At 31.3% G+C, this 13,305-nt stretch overlaps 1 protein-coding gene across 1 annotated transcript in view; it reads right to left on the reverse strand.

Annotated features, from left to right (window-relative positions):
• Positions 1-9,053, reverse strand: part of LOC149806688 (uncharacterized) — a 29,495-nt gene extending 20,442 nt beyond the window's left edge. Inside the window, exons 1-3 of the mRNA XM_089956551.1 lie at positions 8,207-9,053; positions 4,712-4,882; positions 1,717-1,821 (exon numbers count right to left, since the gene is read on the reverse strand). Of these exons, the coding sequence (XP_089812677.1) occupies positions 1,717-1,821; positions 4,712-4,882; positions 8,207-8,483 (553 nt within the window). The 5' untranslated portion in view covers positions 8,484-9,053. The remainder of the gene's footprint in view (positions 1-1,716; positions 1,822-4,711; positions 4,883-8,206) is intronic.
• Positions 9,054-13,305: the final 4,252 nt, after the last annotated feature.

Raw genomic sequence — 13,305 nt, forward strand, 5'->3', positions numbered from 1 at the left:
TAATTTTATTATCATTCTCAATGACACAGTTTCATTTGTCAGCAATCGTTTCGTAACCGAGTACACCAATAGTCGTCTTTCGTAGAATTTAAAATGAACATTCGAAACCATACGTCTTGCACAATTTAATTTCCAAATAAAATGGTTTTAATCAAATTATGATGAAAAAATATTTTTTAAAGGTAAATAATGTAGCTTAAAAACAAATGTCCAGTACTACCATGCAATCATTACATAGTATTGTGCGGTATACCCTATTCCCATTGACTCTTTCCCGTGGTGGTCAAGCCACATTCCGTGTATATTATCATGTTATTATTATTATTATTATTATTATTATTATTATTATTATTATTTCAAATGGTTATTTGTTTTAAAATGTTTTGCAACAGGATCTACTTTATTATGGTCCTGACAGTACAGTTAAAAAAACAAACAAATATAATTCAATTCTGAGAACAAATTTAAAAATAAATAAGCTGAATTGAAAGAATGTCTAACTGAACAATCCACCTACATATTAGACAAACACGCGATGGAAGAATTTTCAGTACAGAGAAGATTATATTAATTGCGTGGATGACCAGTGACTGTAAGACGCTGATGACATGCAAGCACGTGCGAAGACCAAAGATAGATACAAATACATTTTGACAGTGATATATTTTTTTTCAAAATAATCTTGGGCTGAAAATGTTAAAAAGTAAAGCACAGCTGATATAGACGATGCTTGTAGAGAAGTCTCTGAAAAGCAAAGGCCTGGGAACATGCATATGATGAAGGTGAACAAATTACTGCAAAACAGTTATGGATTTGTTGGAAAATAGATAGATTCAAAGCTTCTCAGCTTCTGCAGAAAGCGCATACTGAGTAGAAAGGTTTCACTAAATCTTAAAGAATATAATGTGAAATTATTTAAATCAAAATGAAAGCTGAAAATGGATTGACGTTTTATCAAATTAAAACATTGGTTACAAAACACCCATCACATATCAATATAAATGATCCCAGTTGAAACACCCAAAGAAGAAAACAGCTATTTTATTTTATTTATTCGGTTACTTGAAACTTATATATTTAGAACACCTACATTTGAGGTAGGTGAAACAAACAAGCTTTAAAAATACAAAACAATCTTTAGAAAAGGATATCTTCCTAATATTACAGGAGAACTATTTATAAACAGGCTGATAATTTAAACAATCCGGTCATTTATAAACTGGAAAACTTGGAGAGAGAGAGGATATAGCAAGCATGTTTCATAAACAAGAGTTATCTCTACACGAAAAACAAAATGAAAAAATTCAATGGTGAATAGATTGCGAATACCAAAAGAATGAATGGCCAAAAATACGTACTTGTGAAATGGAATGGCTAACTGAGAACCAGCTTCAAACATTATGCCATTAATAAATGACAGGAAGAACAATTCACAAAACGTTCTGTTGTAGAATATAAAACTTGCATCTTAACTTTGTATTGTAGAATGAGCTTCTGGACTGTGACAAAAGTGCCAAAAACGGTACAATTAAAATTGAAAGAATCAAAGCATGCCTGATACGCTAACTATATTATTCTTGTCAATAGGATATTATTATTATTATTATTATTATTATTATTATTGGTTGTTAATGTGATTTTGATATTGATGATTATATTATAATAATGTAGACTCTCTTATATTATATTACTAATCAAATATCTCCATAAACTTACCAGACGCCTTTGGTGTTTTGGTACGTCGTGTAGGTGGTGGTTGTGGTGTAGTGCTCGGACATGGCTTAGATTTCAAACCGGTACAGACATTTACCGGACCCGGACCTAGCAAAAACACATTCGAATTTAACAACACAGGGGTAGATTGGAGGGTAGAGGTATGAGCTAACTAGCTCCACCCGTTCCCTATAAATTCAGCGCAAAACCAATCCAACGCTTCCTAGACTTAATTTTCTTTACTGCTACATGGCTAACGTTACGCACATCATATGCAGAGCATATAAATTATGTTATTATTTGTTTTAGTAGCCAACCAGAACATTAATCATCATCTTGGATATGCAGAGTGCAAGGATGGACCCAGGGGCTAATGAATGCTGGAAAACATAATCCTATCCCGCGGAGATGATCGTACGCATCGATATGTAAAAATAGGAACTGTTTATATTAAGTACAGATTTAGCTTAAACAGTTACCGCCTTCTCCCTGTCTCTGATATATATATATATATATATATATATATATGTATGTATGTATGTATGTATATATATATATACCATTTATTAACAAATAGAGATAAACAGTTTTAGTAACATTAGTATTATGTATAATACACGCTTATTAGAAGAAAAGAAAATAAATTACACAAAAAAAAAAAAAAAAAAATAAATGTAATCAACATATACACTAGTATAATCTTTATAGCTGTGAAAGTGGTTATCAGAACTGAATTTATTTAATAAAAATATAATACAAATATGGTGTGCATTACGGTTACTATCAAGTATTTTATAAATAATTAATCATGTTATATTGATAATTAATTATAAATTCAATTTCATTTTTAAAGAACTAGTAAACATATTTTATTGTTATTAGATTATACTTTTACCAATTAAGATTTTCTGCACAGTAAAATAATATGAAATATTCATATCTAATTGTAAACAGGGGACTTAATTCAGAAAAAAAAAAAAAAAAAAAAAAAAAAAAAAAAAAAAAAAAAAAAATTAAAAATTAATAAAAAATTACTAAATGTCATATAGTGTTTTTGAATTTAGACCTTTTGGATATACCGTATTAAGACGGTGAATCCAATAGGTTTCCTTTAGTAGACGTTTCATTTCAGAATCAGCTTTAACAATAGGTTGGAAGGAGAAATCTTGCAATGTATGGGAATTTTTGTTAAAATGTGCGGCAACATGAGATGAAAATGATTGATCGATATAATTTTTTATATCTGATCTATGTTGGTTCATACGTTTAGATATTTGTTGACTGGTTTGTCCAACATATTGGATGCCACATTTTTTGCACGTTATCAAATAAATAACATTTGATGTTGCACAATTAATGTCACAACGCATATTAAAAATTTCTTTCGTATTATTACTATAGAAAGAAGTATTTTCATTAATAAATGAACAGTGTGAACATCTAGGTCTATTACATTTAGTTGATGATCCTATTTTATATGATGGTTTTTCTAATTTGGAATTAGTTAGGAAATCTTTCAGATTTTTAGTCCTTTTATAAGCAAGTGTGGGTTTGCTTTCATGTAACGATTTAACACTTGCTTTACATGATAAGTTTAATAAATCCCAATATTTATTGATAATCTTACCTATATTAGGCAAACTTGGATTATATTCAATAACAAAAGGAATGATATCTTCATTTCTATTTTTGATTTTATATTGTAAAGATTCAAGCTGTGTAAGAGAAGATACCTTTTGGAAAGCAGTATTAATGATGTCAATAGGGTAATTTCTATTTAAAAAATGCTGACCTAACTCTGTCAAAGATGATTTAAAAACAGCATCATCCGAAATAATTCTTCTGTATCTTTTATGTTATATATATAATAACATGACATTTAAAGTGTTGGTATAAAGCAATATTATTGGTATATCAAACTGTATTCCGCCGATGGCGCTATAATCGCATATATAACTAGTTCTGCGTGCCGTCGATTCTAGGTCTATATATCAATGATAAATTTCCACTCATTAATCATTAGTGAGGGATGAAAATAAAACGATAAAATGTATTAATAATCCCTGCTTTATAAATGAATTTAACATGGTGCAAAATTTCATCGCAATCCTTTCTGCCTTCAGTCTCTCCTTCCCCCATGCATAAGAGACAAAATACGCAGAAATCTGGTGTGTGAGAGAAAAAGAATTTGGGCTGTATGAAAAGGTTAAACTGAAATTACACCAAATAACCTACAAGAATATGGTTCGTGGTAACGGTATGTGTACACTTTCCTCGGGATTTATCTACAGTATTTATTTAATCAATAATACAAAGTTGCAATATCCTGTCGACACTATATGTTAAATTTGTTTGTGACGAGATACACATACTGTAATGTATCTAATGCTTTGTTGTTGTTGATTCTTAAACCTATTACAATGTTTATTATTAATGAAATATCCACTGGTGGATAAAAATGACCCTTTCGTAAAATACGTTTAGCCTAGTGAAGTTTTAATCCCTTTTTGTTTCTATAACCTTCTTTGCAATATGTACAATGTTTAATCTCTTGCAAAATACCTGTATTACATTGAATTTTCGTCAGGTTCTCGATGAAAGGTGACATTTTTTAAAAACGGTTTTGATGGTATGAGATGCTACTATGGTGCCGACAGAAACAACTGCATTGTTTATCACATGTGTATTGGTGGTATAAATAGCTCCGCCATAGTGTGTGTGTGTATATATATATATATATATATATATATATATATATATATATATATATATATATATATATATATATATATATATATATATACATATATATATACACATATATATACATATATATATACACACACACACACACACATATATATATATATATATATATATATATATATATATATATATATATATATATATATATATATATATATATATATATATATATATACACACACATACATATATATACACATACATATAAACATACACACACATATATATATACCCGTTAATGAGAGTCCACATGTAGACAGGAGTTGGTTGGCATCTGATGATGACTCTGGAAGTTCCTCTGTGGCAGGTACCCAAAATGTTTCTGTTAGTATGCGAATAAATATGTAGTAAGTATTGTTGATGGTTAGAGTGCTATCAAAGCAGTGCCCACCAGAATCCTTTCCTGTTGAGAGAGAGAGAGAGAGAGAGTTTATATTGTACATAAATAAATATATACATACAAACAGACGAAAGGATTGGTAGATAGATGTGCCAATATGGATATTTAATCGATATCTAAGTCTATTGATAGGTCATAAATCAATTCGGATCACGAAGTCTCTAGTAAATAGGAATATTCGTTTAAAAGTTATTCCAACTGTTTAAAAATAATTCTTGCCCAAAAGTAAGATCAAATATCCGAAAATTTCTTTGACTTATGTAGTCATTGTCATTTTTTCATGAAGACATGTACATTGTTAAATGTACTTAATCTGCCTAATGGTTACTGACCCTTCAATATTTTTGTGTTGTTTAAACACTACATTTAATATATATATATATATATATATATATATATATATATATATATATATATATATATATATATATATATATATATATATATATATATATATATATATATATATATATATATATATATATATATATATTTATATACATGCTATAAATCTTTTATTTACAACGAAAACGATGGGTGTTCGATACATGGAAAATTACAAAGATACAAGCCCTGAGGGTAACTCATAAAAATACTGCGAAACCTAACTATTAAATATTTATACTATTTAATGTTTAAAAATTGAATATGTTGTTATATTTTAAAATAATTCAAATTTTTCCCTTTGGTTCGCCACACGCTAACAACGAGTCATCTTGCCCACTCATTTTCGTTAAAATTGCTTTCGACGAATTTGACAGAAATCGGTAATTTTGCATATGTTTGCCACTCTGTGTCTTTTCCCCTATTTTCTAAATTAGATAGTATTAGACGCTCCATGAACATGTCATGCCGACAATGGGTAGAATAATCTTAAATCTTGCTTGAATATTTCTAACGTTTATTTCTCTGTCTATTGTCGCAAACAACGGTCGAAAATCCACTACGCTCGTTTTTCACCCGCGGCTGCCTGTAGTAAGACTTTCTTGTTTATAATGAATACGGATAAACCTGTTCAAACAGTCGTTGCGAACCGGAGTAAAATTTTCTCAAGAATGACCAAAAATGACCTTTTATTTTATTGGAATGACACAATAAAATATTTCTTTTTCAAACACAGTCACTTATCTACCGACAAAAAGGATCCTTTCGTTGCTGTGTAAGAGCTTACTTCATTGTTTTATCATTGTTTTATCCATTACGCATTTATGTTTATGCATATTCATGTTCAACGCGATCTTGTTACAGGCAATCACGAGTTAAATTAGAACACAGCCGATCTTCGCCATTGGCTTGCAATGATGTTACCTATTTAAATTGTATCAGAAATATTTTGGATTTTATACTTTGTATCAAAGTTCGGAGTATTCAAATTCTTGATCAGTTTTTATCATTTGAAATAGTTACAAGTATTGACTCAATACTTTAGTATTATTATTACTTCTTAACGTTTGAAAATACTTTTGGATTTTGTCGTCAACGTTTCGAAATCTGAGGGCATTCATAAAATTACATGCTGAAACGAACCGATACGGGCTTAGCAAGTTGAGAAGCACATATAGTGACCATAAATAAGTTAACACTCTTAACCGCATTGTATAGCTATTTGAAAATATTATGTATGCTAACTATTCCATTAACATGCGTTTAGTCGTGCTTGCTACACGGGGAACTGAAACTATTTTTTAAACTAGCAAATGGGACATTGTGACGAGGTCATACAATAAATGGACCTAAATGTACTAAAGGTCAAGCCTCGAGAAGTCTCCATTATGTGAAAATACGTCTAAGTTCTAACGTAGAGTTTAAGGTTTTTTGCTAAATATTGTAGTTATATAAGTTTGCAAGGTAAACGGACTGGACTCAAGATCTTCCAACTTAACTGGAATTTGTAATCTTTGGATACATTTTCATACTTCTAGAAGAAGTTTACTGAAAGATACACTGCTGGTAATGTCTTGTATTCGGATAGATGGTTGATAGAAATCTTAATAAATTAATAATTTCTTGAAACTCTTATAAAAAATCTCAGCTGCAAATTTTCAAAATCCCTTGAGGCGGGAACTTACTTATGGACGCTTGCTGCAGGCTTGTTATATCATCCATGAAACATTCTTAACATCATTGTAAAGAGTGTTTATTTTTTAATGAAAGTTTACGACAAAACATGGATTTCGCTTATGAAATTGACCACTGATGTCATAACAAGAGTTTAGCATTCAACACGAATATTCAGTCCGTACGTCAGTACAGACTGGTAGTTTCGCTGATTCTGCAAATTAAACAATCAGAATTGATGTATTATTTACACTTTCTGTTTTTAGTGTACATATGTGGTGGAATGACTATTACTATAATGGATCTCTCTCTCTCTCTCACACACACACACACACATACACACATACTTACATACGTATATATATATATATATATATATATATATATATATATATATATATATATATATATATATATATATATATATTCATGCAGTCGTGTATTCCTAGGAGGGAGGTTTATCAAAGTTGGAGAGCTTGCTGCCTGAAAACTCACTGCTGTTTTGTTTAAATGCAGTACAATAAGTTTGAACTAAACTAAAATACAAATGCAAACTCCATCCAGTACCTTCGGTGTTATATACTGACATTTGCTATGATCTAAAATATTTTGGTTTAATTATCATTATTCTGCAGACATACTCAAAACACTTTCTTGTTCTTTTTTTTTTTAAAAAAAGAAGACCTGTCTAGATTCAATTATGAAATCCGAACGAACAGTGATAAATTTAGAACACATCGTACAAGATGAATAAAAATAGCTTTGTATTTTAGAGTGACTGTGAAGTATTATAGAAATTTACAGGGCTATAGCATTGGATTTCTCATTGTTATGCCAGAATATAAAACAGTGAAGCTCATACACGCAACTTAAATATTCAAAAAGCTCGTACATATGTAAATGGAATCATGAATAAATTTTTTAAATTGAGTAGCTTTAGATAAATGTCGGGAAGACATTACATAATCCGCATTATATTCATCCTTCTGTTCATATATGTCTGTTCGTCAGCTCGTCTCTCCGTCCAGGATAAGCTTTGTATTATGTTTTCTTACTTTCGTGTATATAAATGACATTCTCTACAACTAAGATCAACCGTTTCTACTCAGACTTTGCAAATACATTCAGATTATCAAGACTAGTGACTACTACTACCACTACTACTGCTACTACTAGTGGTATTACTACTACTACCACTAATAATAATAATAATAATAGTAATAATAATAATGAATTTTTAAAGACAGTGTTCTTTGTCAATAATTTTACCTGCATGTGACACATTAACGATATTGTGCACGGAGATCCCGGAATCTTTCAGAACGCACTTGACCTGAATTTCAGCTGTAAACATATTGTTACGAATTTCCGCATAATGTGCCAATACTTTACCCAGGACCACAATGTTTGAACCTGCTACTTTCTCTTCCAATGTCATTTTGTTTCCTGGATCACAGCATTCAAATATGGGGACTATACAACACCAAAAAATGGCAAAAATTTTAATAACGTTTTTGGTATGGGTACTCATGTTAAGAAACATCATTCATGAATACAGTCAAGTGTAGGGCGTTTGTGTAACTTATGAATGGGATAAAAACGTGATATCAGACTGAAAATGTTTTGTTACAATTTTCCCAGAGCAAAAGAATATATATTTCAGTTCAGCTGAGTCAGTTGTTGCCGTTGGTTTTGAATATTAAAAAATACTTTGTTGTAAAGTTTTTAATGAGAAGCTGATAATCTCTGTAATCCTAAGATGACATAGACATCTCGTGAGTCGTTGGTACTTTTGTTACAACTATAATACATAAAAACTGTCCAATAACATGTTTTGTTCCTCACGTTTACTGAATAATCCACTCCGACAAAACGAATTCAACATCACAGTATAATCCCTTGCCCAGGTATCTCTCTTAGTTTATACTCGCACTGGACGTTTACAACACTTACAGTTACGCATTTATGAATTTGCTGTCGTTGAAAATGGCACAACCGAAGGAGAACATTTTCTAAAATACTTTTTACAAGTATTTCTTTAATGTTGCTTATCTTGTGTTAGTTTACAAAACCTGTTTCCTCCCCATATTTTTGGTAGTTGGGGAATAATAATTGTAAAAGTGCAGCGTGCATTTAATAATTTGGTTACACACGATTGGAACAGACATTTGCGCAATGGACTTAAGACTACCGTAAGAAACCGTAAATCGGTCCATCCATGAGTGCTGACACATGTAAACTGACTTTCTGAGAAACACTGATGACCACTTAGGACCCTTTATGGCGGGTTGAACAGAAATGACCTCTCGGCTCTTCGCCCACGTGCCAGGTTTATCTAACGAATTACCTTGTCAAATAATGATAATTAAATGATAGGGCTAAACAATCTTACGTTAATGGAACAGCTTAAGTGGTGTTTAATTGAAAAATATAGCAACTTTACATTCTAATGTCTTGGTCAAACCTTAATTACATTTTGGGATTGAAAATAAAATGGTAGGAACTTAAACTCTGCTGAATTTGATGTTGGAAAGCCTAAACATATAAAAATAAGAGAGACGGAAAGATATGGGTTTACCAAGAAGCCAAGTGACATCTTTTAGGTTACAAGTCAGACAAAAAAATGTTAAAGTCAAATAATTTGTATAGGTTCTAGCCCACTTAATTACGACAACAAATAAAATAAATCTAGCCCACTTAATTATGACAACAAATAAACAAAATAGAGATAATTTTCTTTTTTTATTAAAAAAAGATGAAAAACACAAAAACACGGCTTATTGTGCAAAATCACCGCAATTAGTCGGCCTTTACAAATAAACCACAGAAACTAGAGCTTGTATACATACTTGCAAACTTTAAATTAAGTCATTGCGAAATGTACGTGCTCCCTGTCAACGAGTCTACTTGTAAGTCTTTATAGTATAACAAAAAAAAGGGAGAAAGAATTCCGACTATGACAATGCCCGCAAAAATGGAATTTCTGCAATTTTCACCGAGAGGAAACTGAATGAAACGATTAAATGCTGGACTTACACTCTGTATGATGTCAAAACCATATACATTTAAGATTTTATTTTTCATTTGGTTCTTTTTTCTGAGAACGGATTTTATATGTAATGGAGATTTGGTAACGGAAAATCCAGCCAAAAATTACGGATATTTGCTACATGTCGATAACTCTTTCAATACGTTATTTGCCGTGGATCAACTTGTGACCTCTGATCCTGGATTTTGGGACGGAATGAGTCTTTCTGAATGCTGAAACAAGAAATAAAGAAAGCAAAAAAAAAAAAAAAACGAACGAAGCAAATTAACAAACAAAAGTAGAACAAATAAATACATCGAAAGACAGACCAAAATAAAAATGAATTACATATGCGCGAACAGCAATGGTGCTGAAATTGTTCATTTTTCCTCTAGGGTGGTATTTTTCTCGGGTAAAACGGCCTTTTACTGCTGTTTTAGAGGGCATTTGTAATGTAAGTAAAATAGAGATTTATCATAGATATAGTTACCTTCAGAAAGGGTTAAGATTGGGCCTACCATAAATACCTTATGTTTAGACAGGACTAAACGTCTTATATAATGATATCTTTCCGATAAATGATTTAAATTGACCCATGATGACCAGGAGGATTAGAGCATAAATGTGATAGTCCAGAGGAGTTTATGTTTCTCAGCAATACAACCACGAGGGAGTTCATTTATTTCCAGCTAAGATAAATAGAACTTGACTCGATTTCAGTTTACTATTTATAGGTACAGGCTTTTAGCAAGTGTGTACTTTGTGCCCATCTACACGTCGCCGTTGGCTTACAGATAATAGACAATTGTTCATTATCTTCAAGACTAAGTTAGGTTTCTTGGTGTTATATTTTTATCGTGTCTGAAGTTTCAGTTTTTACACCTGTGGAATCTAAATCATTTCACAAACGCGCAGATAATAGAGGATTATTGTTTCTACAAGGACTTGTATAAACATAGGTTTTGTCCTCAATACATACATACATACATACATACATACATACGGACAGACACACACATGCATACATACATACATACATACATACATACATACATACATACGTCATATTTGCTAACCTGACATGTCTTTGAGAATAAATTTTAAAAAATTGTTCTAAAATTACGTATTTCCAATATATATTTTAGGAACAATTCATATAGTTTTTAATATATTTTGGTCTCACTATATATAAGAAGATTGTATAACATCATCTTTAAGCTATAAAACAGATATAGATAAAATCGGAGAGAGAGAGAGAGAGAGAGAGAGAGAGAGAGAGAATACAACTTCTTTATGAACATAGTTTTAAGTTTTAGCTGCGATATGGACTTTTAACTTAAATAGCACCAAAAACTGTTCCTAGCGCTCGAGTAGCTACGTTCTCTTTCCACTTGAAACTGATATGGATTTAGGCTCGTGTAAAATCTCATTCAAGTTTGATGATTCTGTTCATTAGTCATAGCCCTTAATCCACAGGTGGATTTATAATTATTTATTGTATGGCATCCTCCTCCTCGCCTCATCTTTCCCGTGTCCTAAATTCCGGTAGACCTTGCTGCCCGTACTCTCAGGTTAACTGGTACTGCACGAATGACGTCATATGCTATCTCTGGTGAAATATATACGTGTGTGTGTGTGTGTGTGTGTGTGTGTGTGTGTGTGTGTGTGTACATTTTCAAAATCGAATAACTTAGAAAATAACATTAAAAAGTAGATATTAAAAATGTACTGGTGTTTATTTTGACATCGTGTGTCAGTAATAAAGAAAATATGAAAATGCATCAAATTGGGGAAAAAATTACAATGAGAGAGAGGTTTTCGAAAATGATTCAGAAAACACAATGAAATGATATATGAGATGATGCGCATTCATTTGCCATGTTTATTATGCCATTCTGTAAATGCGTGTTTATTTAGTTTGGTTTTGGTTTTTTACTGTACAGCAATACAAGCAGTTTATTTAGTGTTTATGCAATTGGAGTAAAGTGCCTTGCCCAATGACACAACACGGTAGCTGACCAGGGCCTATCCGATGGTAGGATTCGAACCTGGACCCTTTTTACCGGTATTTTTAGTATGCTAACCGCAGAACAAATGAAAACGAACAATGAAAGAAACATCGAACTGTAAAAAGACCACAGCACCAACAAACAAAACAAATAACACCAACAAAAAACACCAAAACAAAACAACAACCAAAATCCAACAACAAAAAACAACAACAAAATTACGCGAGGATAGCGAACACAGCATCAATAACAACAACAGTTTCACCATTTCTCCAAGAAAGAAATCCAGCAATATGCCATATATGTACTATAATCGTCCTCATTGACATAATATTTTGGAACTATTTTGTTGGCGTAGATTCCACATAAAGCATTCTATTACAGTAAGAATATGTCCCCAAAAACAAAGCAATGAATATTTCCAGGTCAGTTTAGGTTGGAGTGTTGGAAAGCTTCGCACTTTCAAGGCAAATTACATTCATCAAAAAAAGAAAAGAAATGGCAGTGAAAGGGCGGTAAAATATGCATGACAGACCGTTAGAAAAACAATCCTTTCCATTTAAATTCTTAACTATATATAATGTCTTCACTTCCTACAAAGCTTTCAAAATAGTCGAAAACGTTCGCTAAAATGGTCAAAGACTTCCGCCAAAAATGATCAAACAACAGAACGAATCTCATTTAACTATCATCACAGCTCTGTCCTACGTAAACGCACAATGACGTGTGGATGATTTGGAGATACTGGATATGATTAAGTGAGCAGTCGAAATGATCAGCTATATTTAATACATTATGCAATATTATATATATATATATATATATATATATATATATATATATATATATATATATATATATATATATATATATATATATATATATATATATATATATATATATATATATATATATATATGTGTGTGTGTGTGTGTGTGTGTGTGTGTGTATGTGTGTGTGTGTGTCTTTGTCTGTGTGTAAAGATATGTAGCGATTGGGGTCCATATAGGACTCGCATGTTAAATAGGATCAAAAATGTATAGTCCCGAACAGGACTTCAACATGCAGATGACACGTTAAGCCCAAAGGGGAATTTATCATTGAGGGTAAATTGTAACGTTATTAGAAGTAGTTGATCTACACTGGGTAAAAGTTTAAAGGCTTAAACGAGTGTTTAACACGAGGGAATGATTATCGTTCCAAACAGGAATTTAACATTGTTGGTAAAATTAGTTATTTACTATGCAATACACCACTTTTAATTAATATCCATCACCTACTTTTGATATATTATCCAACACATACAATACTATCCAGCACCTACCTTTTAA

Source organism: Sinohyriopsis cumingii, chromosome 1 (genome assembly GCF_028554795.1).
Source record: "Sinohyriopsis cumingii isolate HCF-2022 chromosome 1, ASM2855479v2, whole genome shotgun sequence".
Classification (NCBI taxonomy): Eukaryota; Metazoa; Mollusca; class Bivalvia; order Unionida; family Unionidae; genus Sinohyriopsis; species Sinohyriopsis cumingii.